Source organism: Populus alba, chromosome 1 (genome assembly GCF_005239225.2).
Source record: "Populus alba chromosome 1, ASM523922v2, whole genome shotgun sequence".
Taxonomy (NCBI): Eukaryota; Viridiplantae; Streptophyta; class Magnoliopsida; order Malpighiales; family Salicaceae; genus Populus; species Populus alba.
The window spans coordinates 16372583-16385223 of NC_133284.1; the positions used below are offsets into that span (position 1 = coordinate 16372583).

At 35.5% G+C, this 12641-nt stretch overlaps 1 protein-coding gene and 1 long non-coding RNA gene across 2 annotated transcripts; one reads left to right on the forward strand and one right to left on the reverse strand.

The window, feature by feature from the left end:
* Nucleotides 1–1516: 1516 nt before the first annotated feature.
* Nucleotides 1517–4438, reverse strand: LOC140954343 (uncharacterized). The gene is made up of 5 exons (XM_073403660.1): nt 3805–4438; nt 3519–3710; nt 3301–3384; nt 2348–2490; nt 1517–1894 (listed from the first exon to the last, which is right to left on the reverse strand). The coding sequence occupies exons 1-5, from the start codon at nt 4436–4438 to the stop codon at nt 1517–1519; spliced, it is 1431 nt and encodes a 476-aa protein (XP_073259761.1).
* Nucleotides 4439–5494: 1056 nt separating this feature from the next.
* LOC140955734 (uncharacterized) lies at nt 5495–6942 on the forward strand. Its single transcript, XR_012170211.1, has 5 exons — nt 5495–5609; nt 5691–5884; nt 5954–6270; nt 6400–6420; nt 6540–6942. It is a non-coding gene; the product is annotated as an uncharacterized lncRNA (long non-coding RNA).
* Nucleotides 6943–12641: the final 5699 nt, after the last annotated feature.

Sequence of the window (12641 nt, forward strand, 5' to 3'; positions counted from 1 at the left end):
TATTTTTAAAAGTTAATATTAAATGTTTTAGGTGGGGAGAAAAAAAAATCAATATTCTAGTGGACAGTTTATTTTTGTAGTTCGGAGCTAGAGTGTTTTCCGAATGAGTTTTAGCTTCTTTTAGTATTCTTAGCAGTGTGAATTTAATTAAGACATCTGCCAAAAAAATAATACCTTTTTCCCGCTTCCACATCTTTCCATTTGTGTCCTTCCCCCTGTAATAAAAATTTAATTTTTAAAGATTATTAGTTAAAGTGTTATAAATTTTAGGAATACTAGAAATTTATATGATTATTAATTTTAAAAATTATAAAAATTAATTAAAAAATATATAAACTAATCGAATACTCTCAATAAAAATAAAAAACTAAGACGGTGACATGCACATGATATTTACAGGTTTATTCAACAAGATCAAGAGGCTTGGAATCCACATTCAGTGTATATATTGACATTGGGCCTCTTTAGCTTGGAATGCCCAACGATTCAAGTTGTCAAAAAAACACTACAAAGATGTGTTGTCTAGAAAGTGAAATTTGATTTTGTCGCCGATGACCTAATTTTGTTTTTTTGGGGGTGTCGCTGTTCATATCAAAATTATTTTAATCGTGCCTTCTAGTTTCATTTTCTTCAACAGCAAAGATCCAATCACGATAAATAAAATGATTGGTGGTGACTCTTCATTTGTTTTTTTCTTAAAAAAAATACATTTTTTTAATTTTTAAAAAACTAACCACGAGGATTGGATCTAAGTTGATGGGCAAATTACTTCAAAAATATGATTATTATTCTTAGACAAAAACAAACGAAAAATGCAAGTATATTCGCATAAAGTAGGTATGGAACTTCCATTTAAGGTAATTTTATATAATATTTTGCATTTGTTTTTCTATGTAAGATTAATTATTTATTGCTTATAGAATTCATACTTTAGCATCAATCATTTGACAGAACAATTTGTTTAAGATTTTAACTTAAAAAGCTTTATTTGTAAATTATATTTCTTAAATAGGTCTTTTCTTCCCTCTCCCCTCAATTTTATTTGTTGTTTTAACTTTTTTTTATTGGTTTATATTTTAGTTTCACTAAGATTATGTTATCCTCTAGAAAACAAATTCCAACATAATGGATTAAATTGAAATCTTATTACTTCTACTGTCTTTAAAATGTTGTTTTAATTTTGATCTTCTTATCATTTACTCTCTTTCTTCAAAAAATAATATGGAGAGTTATGGATGCACCAAAATGAAGAAATATGGAGCTTTTAGTTCTAGAGGTACTGAAACCCCATTGTAAAAGGGCAGAGCTGAGCCATTAAAACCACGCTCGTGGAGCTTGTTTCAGACCATATAAGGCGTTCTTTAATCTACAGACCTTGGTGGGAAACCGGAGATCTTCATATCATGGAGGTTGAGCCATATAAACTTGTTCCTCTAACCCCCCCATTTAGAAATGCATTTTGAACATCAAGCTGACGAACTTCCTATTGAAAGCTGATTGCAACAGTTAAGATGATTCAAATAGTGGCAGCCTTAACAGTTGGACTAAATGTTTCAAAATAATCAAGATCAAGAGTTTGATGGAACCCTTTAACCACAAGTCTAGCTTTATACCTGTCGATGATCCTATTTGGCTTGTGTTTCAACTTGTAAACCCACTTACAACCAATTATATTAACATCAGTAGGTTGGTCAACAAGATCCCAGGTATGGTTTTTATGTAAAGCAGCTATTTCTAGATCCATGGCCTGGGTCCAATTAGAATCTGTGAGAGCTTGACTAAGAGTGTGTGGTTTTGAGAGTTTTGTAGCAGATATATGAAACATGGTCTTTTTCTTGGTGATACCATACATCAATCGTGTGGTCAGTCGTGGAGCTGGAGCAGAACAGGTATCCTGAACATCAGGAATTGATGCAGATTCAGAATGAGAGACAAGAATAGGGGTGGAAACACTGACAGAGTGTGGACTGTCACTTGGGAGGGGTAAAACAGACTATGGTGGTGAGTGGCTGATGCTTGTAGGGGGAGAGTCTGGAAAGATAAAATTGTTGGAGGGAGGATATCTGCTGGGGAATCACTTGGAAGGGAAGGTATGAGTGAAAGGAATTTGGTTTCATCAAATACAACATGGGGTGTGACATACACGTCTAGTCAAAAGATCAAGACACAAGTAACCTTTGTTTTGGAAGTTATACCCAAGAAAGACACACTGAAGAGATCAGTACTGTAGTTTGTGATTGTTATAGGGACGAATGAGTGGATAACACAAGCAACCAAACACTTTGAAAGACTTGTACTTAAGCATTTTGTGAAAGAGAGTGTAATAAGGGGATTCATTGTTTAGTACCTTACTTGGCATGCGATTGATGAGGAAAGTGGCTGACTGGAATGCATATTGCCAGAACTGTATTAGTAATGAGGCGTGAGATAGTAAAGCCAATCCAGTTTCCATAACATGCTTGTGCTTCCTCTTTGCTCTCCTATTTTGAGCTGAAGTATAAGGACAAGAAAATCGATGTAGGATGCCAGATTGTTGGAGAAAGTTCATAAATGACCGATATTCATCGCCATTGTCAGATTGTAAACATTTTATTCTTGCATCAAACTGATTCTCTATTAGAAGTTTGAACTGTTTGAAGACTGAGAGGGCTTGATCCTTGGTTTGCAGAGGATAGAACCACGTATAAAGTGAATAGTCATCGAGAAAGAGGATGAAATATTTTGCACCTGATGTAGACTTGAGCATAGCAGGTCCCTAGATATCAGTATGAATGAGTTCTAAAGGTTTGGAAGCATGGGAAAATAAAAGATGAATGGGCAACCTGTGACTTTTAGCCATTTGACAAGAGGGACAAGCAGTGAAGCAAACAACAACTTTATTCCTTTCATAAGAGATATTACAGCTTTGCATTACTTGAACTACAATGTTAGTCATAACATGGCCTAATTGGTGATGCCAAAGTTCAACTTTATTATGAATATGACTTAGTCTATGGGAATGAAAAGTAGAAGTATTATGAACTCCAACATACACCAGTTTCTTGTTTTTGTGCAGCACTGGAAACTTATAAAGCCCATTCTCAAGTTTGCCTTGCACTAGCAACTTCTTCATATGCAGATCCTTCACAATGAAACTATTAGACCGAAACTTAATTAAGGTATTATTGTCTTAGCAGAATTTAGCAACACTGATCAGATTGACTGAGATAAAAGGAATATGAAATACTTTTCTAAGCTGGAAAGAATGTGAATTAGAGACTTGCCAGTGAGAGCCAGTGTTGGAAATGGATAGATGCTTACCATTACCAACTGTGACTCTGTCTGTGCCTGTGTAAGGTGCAAAATTGTTGAGGTTCCCTTCATTCTGAGTCAGATGATGACTTGCTCCAGAATGAAAGTACCAATCATCATTTGCAGAATTATGAGAAGTTGCAACCATAGCAGTTATTGTGTTATGATTTCCAGTATTCAAAGAGGGAGTACCATTGTTTTGTGAGGTTTGATATGAGATATCAAACCGATGGTAACACACATAGGCAGTATGACCAAACTTGCCACATAATTGACATTGTGGCTTTTCAGAGTTGGTTGAATTGTGTCTCCCATTATAGTTATACCTACCCCCACGATTACAACCCCTATAGGTGTAGTTGCTGGTATTTGAGGTATGGCTTTGTCCTCAGCTGCCATTGTACTTTCTTCCACCACCTCTATTATTGGAGGAAGAGGCATGACAAGCAGATATAAGAACAAGATTAATTGAGCTTTGTTGTTCAAGACGATGCTCAAATGCTAGTAGTATACTATGAACTGCTTCAATAAAGATCTTATCATCTCGAATGTTGATGGCAGTGACTACTGCATTATAGTCAGATTTAAGGCCTCTAAGGAGATTCATTATTTGATCTTGTTCTAACACAAGTTCTCCAATGGTTGCTAGATTGTCTGCAGCGCCTTTAACCTTAATGATGTAATCTATCATGGATAGAGATCCTTTCTTCATGGATTGCAACTCAAGCCTGAGTTGCATGATTCTAGCTTTTGAGGAAGAAGAAAAGGTTTTCTCTAAGGCATTCCAGGTAGTGTGAGAGGTATTGTAGTCAATGATCTGTGCCATGATAGCTGGCATGAGGGATGAGTATATCCAGCTAAGAATTGTGCTATCTTGTCTTCTCCAAGCGACAAACAATGGATTAGTTACTCCTAGACTTAGCTCCTTTTCTGGACAGATAGTTGTGCCATCTATGAAATCCTCAAAGCCATTGACAAAAACAACATAATCAATTTGAGACCTCCATAAGACATAATTCGATCGATCAAGTTTCACAGGTAGTGTATGATTGAGCATCTGATGTGTGGGGATGGATGTCACAGTTGTACTTTGTCCAGAGCCAACCGGACCAGAGGTAGATGATGATTGATTAAACGCAGAAGCCATGGTTAACAAGGAAATAAGCTCTGATACCAAGATAGAATTTAGGAATATTAATCTCTGTTTTCTCTACTGTTGCTAGAGCAGAGATCATATATATATATATATATATATAAGGTGTTTGTTACAAGGGGAGGACGAATTGATAATACAACTGGCATAACTAACATAATTGCATAACTAACTTTCTATTATAGGTAACTAATGCTAATTGACTTGCTAGTTACGTAACCGAGTCTACTTCCTCTACTATTGTTGGTTTATCATCCCCCCGCAAGTGAAAGGGTCTAGGAACGATACATAGTTGAGACTTGAGGAACAAGAACCTTTCACTTGGGAGATGCGTGGTTAAGAGATCAGCAGGCTGTTCTTCAGTGGGAACAAATTGTAGCAGTAGCTCTATTTTTAAATAGCTAGAAACATCTAATTAAACTAAGTTTTGGCTTTGTTATTTTAGCTTACATCAAAGTTTTTAGAGGCGACAGCGGCAACAACAACAGCTCTGATTCAAAAAGTTCTCGGCAAAAGATTTCTGATCGCCAATACAAAGAGGACTTTGAGGAGATTCAATGTCTAGGTAAAACATAAATTTACGTTGTTGTTGTTTTTTTTAGTTTGGTTGTTCTTAGAATGTTTATTTTTTTTTACATAGGCAATGGCACATATGGAAAAGTAATGAAATGTAAGCATAAGCTTGATCTTATGGAATATGCAGTAAAGAAAATCAAAATTGGTTACCATGATAGGGAAGTGATTTTAAGGTATTAAATCTCTATTGTTTTAATTTTATCTGTATTGTGTTGTGTTGTGCTGTGTTGTTTTATTTTATTTTAAGGTTAGCCTTTATAACTCTTTTTTTTTTATGGGTGATTATTACACGCTAAAAAATCTGTTATGTTGTAATGTGCAGAGAAGCATCTACTCATGCTAAGATGCACCATAAACATATTGTGCGGTACCATCAGGTATTTTACTGTTTGGTATTCAAAATTCTAGCTCTCTGATCTCTCTTTTTTATTTTCAAATGAGTTTAGAAGACATGTTGACAATTTGTCTTTGTCTATCAGGCCTGGAAAGAGAGTTTGCAGCCAAAGAGTGATCATGATGACATGCGTGGCTCAAGCTTTGCTGGTGAAGATACTACGACGCTGTTTATTCAAATGGAGTGTTGTCCGATGTGAGTGAAATGGCATGCATTTTTTTTTATGTTCTTCTTTTTTTATATACAGTTGCTTACAACATTCTATTTTTATTATAGGACTCTTCATGATCTGCTCTCTAAAGAGACGGGCCTCAAGGGACACTTCATGATGGCCAAGAAAATCGTTAAAGAAGTGTGCTTCATCAACGCAAATGAATTTGTCCATAGAGACCTTGCCATAAAAAACATTTTTGTGGGAGTTTCTCAAGCTTAGTATGAGAAGGAGATAAAAATAGGAGATTTTGGAATTGGTGAGCGATTCAAATTTAAATGTTTTTAAATGTGATAGTTTATATTTCTTATTAATCTTTTTTTGGCAGTGGTCTTCTATAAGAAAGGTGAAAAGGTTCAGGTCGACGCAGAGGGAAACAAAACATATAGGGCTCTTGAGGCGGAAAAGGGACCCATCGATGCCAAGGCGGATGTATACAGCTTAAGAATTATTTTATTCATGCTGTTACACCCCATAACATCTGGCACAGAAAGGAAAAATAGTTTAGATAAATTAAAAAGAATAGAATTTCCAGATGCGTGGGAAAATAAGAGTTACAAACCTCTAAAATCTCTTCTCTCAAACATGCTGTCTGAAAACCCTGATGACTGTTCTTCTGCTGAAGAAGTTCTGCCCCGAGTTCAGGTAATATATTAACCAACTCCAAAGGCATCTTCAATTGTTTTTTTCTTCAACCTTTTATAGGACTGTCATTTTATTTTCATGTTTAATTCATCAAATACTAGCTAATATCATTCTTTGCTTTCGTCATAGGATCTCTCTCCCCTCTTCAAGGTATGCTCATTACTCATTATTCCTGCCTGCCCTATGCCTGTCTGTTGGGTTATTGAAGTAAAAGTAATTGCATTTTCATATGACATTTATTCTCTATTTATGAAAAATTTGTTTGACAGTACGACGAGTCTGTGCAACGTAAAGAAAAGTAGATGGATGGAAGAGTTAACAAGGAGGAGACTGATGAAAAAGTTGACAAGGAGGAGAGGACTGAAGCTGTTGGAGAGGATGGTGGGGAGAAGGAGGAGGAAGCTTGAGCTTGGGCTTTAGCAATAGCACTTTCCAATCTTCCAGTTTATTTTGATCTGCCCTTTCTGTTATATAGTAGCAGATACACCAGTTTGTGTTGCTGCAACAATAACTTTTGCGAATTAGCTATTAATATGTGAGACATGAAGGGAATGTTTAAATGAGGGTGAAATTTCAAACCCGAAGGTAGTTTATGTAGTACAAAGCAACTTCCTAAACTGGAAGGTTGATGCATTAAACTAAACCTCCATTTTAGATGGAATAACATACAATATAAGCGTACAATAGTTTCAGCAATCCATAGTATATGTGTGTTTCCTCCTGGGTGCTTGGTGCAGATCAAAATGCTTGTTATCATAATTTTTACTTCAAGGGGGCTGCATGTCATTCAAGTGGCCCGCGAGATCTATTTTAGTGCAAAAGCTTAATTACTTTCAGCAAATGACAAAACCAGAAAAATAGTAGTAAAAAAATTTGAATAAAATTAAATTTCTCACCGTTTGCTATCTCCATTCCTTATAGTTAACTGGCATCAAGCTTCCATGAGGGAATAAAATAGTGTTTTGAAATTGTTGGCCATCCATGCCAACGAGTGTTATTTTCCTCGCCTTTTTCCGGGACACTACTATAAGCTATAGGGAACAACAGTACCCCGTATGTTTTAAATAAAAAATATTATAATAAAATGGAATCACATACACACACCAGAAAAGCTAAAGCTAAAATTAACTCTTTAAGTTTTGCCGCCAATCGATCACCCTCCTCTCTTTCCCTGCATCTCTGTCAAATCCTATTACCAACCGAAGATGAAGAAGAAAAGGATTGATATGAGATTCAAATTAAGTAACCGTTAGTGGATACACATCGTTTTATTAAGTCATTTAAACTGCATTGTTTTGTATTTCCTTTAAAACACAACATTTTGATTAAACAGAATAATTACACCAAGGGTAGTTGAGGGTAGTCTTCAACTATATATACCTGTAACAGACTGCATGAGTTTTTACGTGAAAAGAAATGAGAAATGAATGTCTCTCTTGCAATTAAGGATTGTTAACAAACTACCCACTGTAAACAAGCTACCCACACCTCTGCCATGTTCAGAGGCTGAACCGTGCTAACCTTCCCTGCTAAGCACCCTTCCTTCCCAAACCTGCCAAGTAGTGCCAATACTGTTTAGATCACTAAATATTACACACATACCAAGTGGTATCAGAGTAGACGTTTCATGGCTGACAATCATGCCATTGAACACTAGAACCACGAAGATCAAACACATAGAAGACTCTATTGCACCAGTCAAGTAGAACAGTGGCCAGAAGCATGAACAGTTGGTAGACATCCTGAAGGGACAGAGTCTAAAGCTCGATCAAACCATTGAGAACTAAGGGGCACAGCTTAATGATATAAGGCACATGATGGGAACCATGGCACAACAAATAGAATTTACCATGTTGAAACTCTCTCAAGCTCTAGGAAGCTCTAGTCACAACCCTGAGATGCTAGTACCCAATATGGAGGGAATGGACGTCAGGAACAAGGAACCTCGTGAGGATCGAATGTCATCCTATAAGGTACACATACCCAAACATTTTTTCCCTAGTGCACAAGTGGCTTTTTAAATGCACACAATATTTTAAGATAGAAGAGGTTGTTGCTTCAGAGAAATTATAAATTGCATCTTATTATCTTGATGGAGTTGCCCTTTATTAGCATCAAAACTTCTTTAAGAGTTTGGGAAACCAAAAGTCCTCTTGGGAGGATTATGTAGAAGCCATTTGCTACCGATTTGGAGGCCAACAAGACCCTCTAGAGGAATTGATGGAGTTGAAGCAATAGGGAGAGTTGGAGGAATACATCCAGGATTTTGATATTTTGTGGAACAAGACTAAAGTAAGTGAGAAACAAGCCTTGGTAATCTTCTTAAGGAGACTAGAAACAGAGATTAAAAACACAGTCAAGATGTTCGAACCAAAAACCCTTAGACATGCATATAACCTATCCTGATTACAAGCAAATACCTAAACATACAGAAGATCCCCAGCCTATGTTAGAAAACCACCCAATGTATTCCAACACCACAGTCTTGTGCCAACCACGACTACTTGTCCACCACAATCCATGACCAACACTACAAACCCTCATGCAGCTCCACAAAAACCCACTCCTACTCCATGGATTAATAACCCTAGCAATAGCTACACAAAACCTACACCAAACCCACCAAATCCATTCACAACCAATACTTTAAGGATAGAAGACTGAAGAGGCTGTGTTTTTGGTGCGATGACAAGTTTGTGCCTGGACATCGATGTAAGAATAAAAGGGTATATTCCCCAAGTGTTCTGGAGGAAGAAGGAGTAACGGAGGAAAAGGTGACCGAAGATAGAATTAATGAAAGGGAGCTCACACCTCACATTTCCTTAGATGCCTTGGAAGGAACCGTGGGACTAAACACTATAAAGGTCAATGGCAAAATAGATAAAACTACATTTTGTATTCTGATAGATTCAGGCAGCACCCACAATTTCCTAAACACCACCCTAACCCTTAAACTACAGTTCTAGCTAACAACCATAAAACCCATGATAGTGCAAGTAGCCAATGGGGAGAAGATGGTATGCAAAGCCATGTGCAGGGGACTCAGGTGGAAGATGGAGGGGATAAGTTTCGAAACAGATGTGTATATCATTGCCCTCAGCAATTGTGAAATGGTATTGGGAATACAATGGCTATCCATGTTAGGAGACATCTTATGCAACTATAAACACCCATGAATGTCTTTTGATTGGCAAGGGGAGAGGGTCTTACTTAAAGGAGAGAATCCACCCAAGTTCCAAACCATTGAACTAAAACAGTTGAGTTCCTTAGTGGGCAATCAAGGGCAGGTGGCAAACTACTTCTTATGTAATCTCATGACGGTTGAAGATGCAGAATGTCTACAGGGGATGAGTTTAAGACAGCCTTCAGGACTCATAGTGGCCATTACGAGTTTCTAGTTATGCCCTTCGGCTTAACCAATGCCCCCACCACCTTTTGGAGCCTTATGAATGAAGTCTTCATAGATCATTTAAGGAAGTTCATTTTGGTGTTCTTCGATGACATATTAGTTTACAACAGCTCCTTAACCGATCATTACAAACATCTAATGATAGTTCTGGAACTATTAAAAGGGCATCAGCTAGTTGCCAAGGCTAACAAATGTTTTTTCAGCATGAGGCAGGTAGAATACTTGGGTCATATCATTTCAACACAAGGGGTAGCAACCGACCCTCTCAAGATTCAGGCAATTCTAGATTGGCCAATTCCTAAAAATCTGAAACATCTAAGGGGGTTCTTAGGGTTGACAGGATACTACTAAAGGTTTGTTAAGGGGTATGACAGCATTTCTAAGCCCTTAACTAATCTGTTGAGAAAGGAGGCCTTGGGATGGGATGAGGAAGCTACACAGGCATTCACACTCTTGAAGAAAATCATGATAAGCACCCCCGTATTAGCTCTACCCGACTTCAACAAGCAATTTATGATAGAGACAAATGCGTCTCTAACAGGGGTCGGGGTAATCTTAATGCAAAAGGGCCATCCAATTGCTTTCATAAGCAAATCCTTGGGTCCAAAACAACAAATCATGTCTGTCTATGAGAAGGAAATGCTAGCAATCCTACAAGCAGTCACTAAATGGAAACATTATTTGTGGGGAAGACACTTTCACATCCGGACTGATCATATAAGCCTAAAATACTTCCCACACCAGAAACTAACGACTCCTGCTCAGCATGTATGGTTAGTCAAACTCTTGGGTTATGACTATGACATAGAATACAAGCAAGGAAAGGAGAATGTCCTTGCATACATCACTTTCTCCTGATAGCATTAATGAAAAGTAAATATTTATTACACAATATTAATGAGAGATACATATCCATTACATTATATTAATAAGGAATAAATATATCTTACACAATTATATTAATTCCAAACCTAATATTATTGGGTTTAGCTGCACGCTGAATCCAAATACATGTAGGTCTGAAGAGATACCAAATTCAACATCTTTGGGTTCAGCCGCGTCATGAGCCCAAGTACATGTTGGTTTGGTAAGATGTTAAACTCAATATTTTTTTTGTTTGGCTATGCGCTAAGTCTAAGTATATATGGTTCTAACATTAATATTGTTGTGTAATGAATATCTATTCCTTATTAATGTGGTGTAATTGATATTAATCTTTCATTAACATTATCATGAGAAAGTGACATTTCAACCTTTCCATTTAAGCAACTTTACAAAGTTCAAATGCTATATATCCTCTAAACTACTCGGGTAAGAGTTCATAATTTTTTCTACTCTTTAAATATTTATATTCTTATTTATAAAATGTTTATCATACATAACTAAAAACAAATATTTTTGTTATTAAAACTTAAAGCTCATTTTCTAATATGTATTAAAAGTCTCTTATTTTTCACTTACTCTTTTGCAAAAAAAATAAACTATATTCTTGCAAGATGGATTTATCAAAATCCTAGTTCTATCTCTTACAGCTCAAAAAATCTCGATTTCATGTCTATAGTTCTTAAAAAGTTTTACTTGTTTCCTTCACTATAAAATATTTATAACAGACAAAAAAAGTACTTATTTTTATTTTATTTTCCTTACTTTTCTTTCATTTTTTTCTTATTAAATTCTCATTTATGCTGTAACATCTTATGAAAACACTTAACACACAAAACAAAACTCAAAAACCAAATTTAAAATAGGCTATTTAATTGTAAAGGGTAAGATAAAAATAAATGAATAACATTGAGAATTTTAAACTAGTTGAATTGTTTATTTTAGTGAAAAAAAAAACTAAAAATACTCATTTTGTGTAGCATTGTAAATTAAAATAGTGAAGTGATGATTTTTTCCCTTCATAAAAAAAAAAAAAAGAATAATAAACTGGTCATGAGAGCATAACAATCTTTTATAGGATCTATTTATTATTATTATTATATTGAATAAGGACACATTGATATTTTTCTTGCATAATAAAATAACTAAATAACTTTAAAAACAAAAAAATAAAACTGGGTTCCAAGGGATTTTTGTTCTTTCATGCTTTGTTGGTGACATATAATGATTAAATTGCTCTTAAAAAAAAATTAAAATTGGTGTACATGAGAATTTTTGTATTTTTTATATAGATTTTTGTTCCAGTTATAATCAATTTAAAAAAAGAAAAATTCAGCTCTTTAACAAATATAAATATAATTAAAAAAAATAAAAGTAATTGACGGATGCTACAAACTCTCTAACAAATGACAGGCACATATATTTTTTGAACAATACGTGCAACTCCTCTATACAGTCAAACAATGCCTTTAGCAGCAACAATGGAAGCTTCGTTTCATTCTCTTCGTGGTGGTCAAGTGTATGGTCACGAAGAAATACCAGTTAGGTTTTAATAGATTTTTTTTTCTCTGCTAGTTTTAAATTTTATGTCAATTTTTATTTTTATTTTTTTAATTGGTATTTATTTTTCTTGTAATGATTTTTAGAGTTGTTTTTTTTATTATTTTAATATATTAATATTAAAACTAAATTTTAAAAGACATCACGGGGTTAAGTAAAATGATATTATCATAGTATCCATCTCTTGCTTCTCAACTCCGCCACGCATCACTCCAATTTTTTTCCAAAAACGACCTGAAAAAGTGCACCCTTTAACATCCTACAAAAGCGAAAAAGGCCCCAAATTTGACCCCTCATCTTCCTTTCTCCAACAACCTTCCACGTGTTCAATCTTATCCGCTTCTCCCCTATCTTTAATCCTCTACATCCCACCCCACTCACCACAAATCATACTCGGTTTAATAACTGTACCATAGACCTCAAAACAGTGCCGTACAAGCTCATGAAGCTATACCCGTAACAATAAATGCATACACTTAACCGTACGTGATCATAGCTTACTGCCTTAAAATTTTATCCT

Coding starts and splice junctions, on each gene's coding strand:
- LOC140954343 (XM_073403660.1), bottom strand. CDS start 4,438: ATGGCTTCTGCGTTTAATCAATCATCATCTACCTCTGGTCCGGTTGGC. Junction 3,711..3,804: donor CTTTATTGAAGCAGTTCATA/GTATACTACTAG, acceptor CTCCAATAATAG/AGGTGGTGGAAGAAAGTACA. Junction 3,385..3,518: donor GCCTATGTGTGTTACCATCG/GTTTGATATCTC, acceptor TTCATTCTGGAG/CAAGTCATCATCTGACTCAG.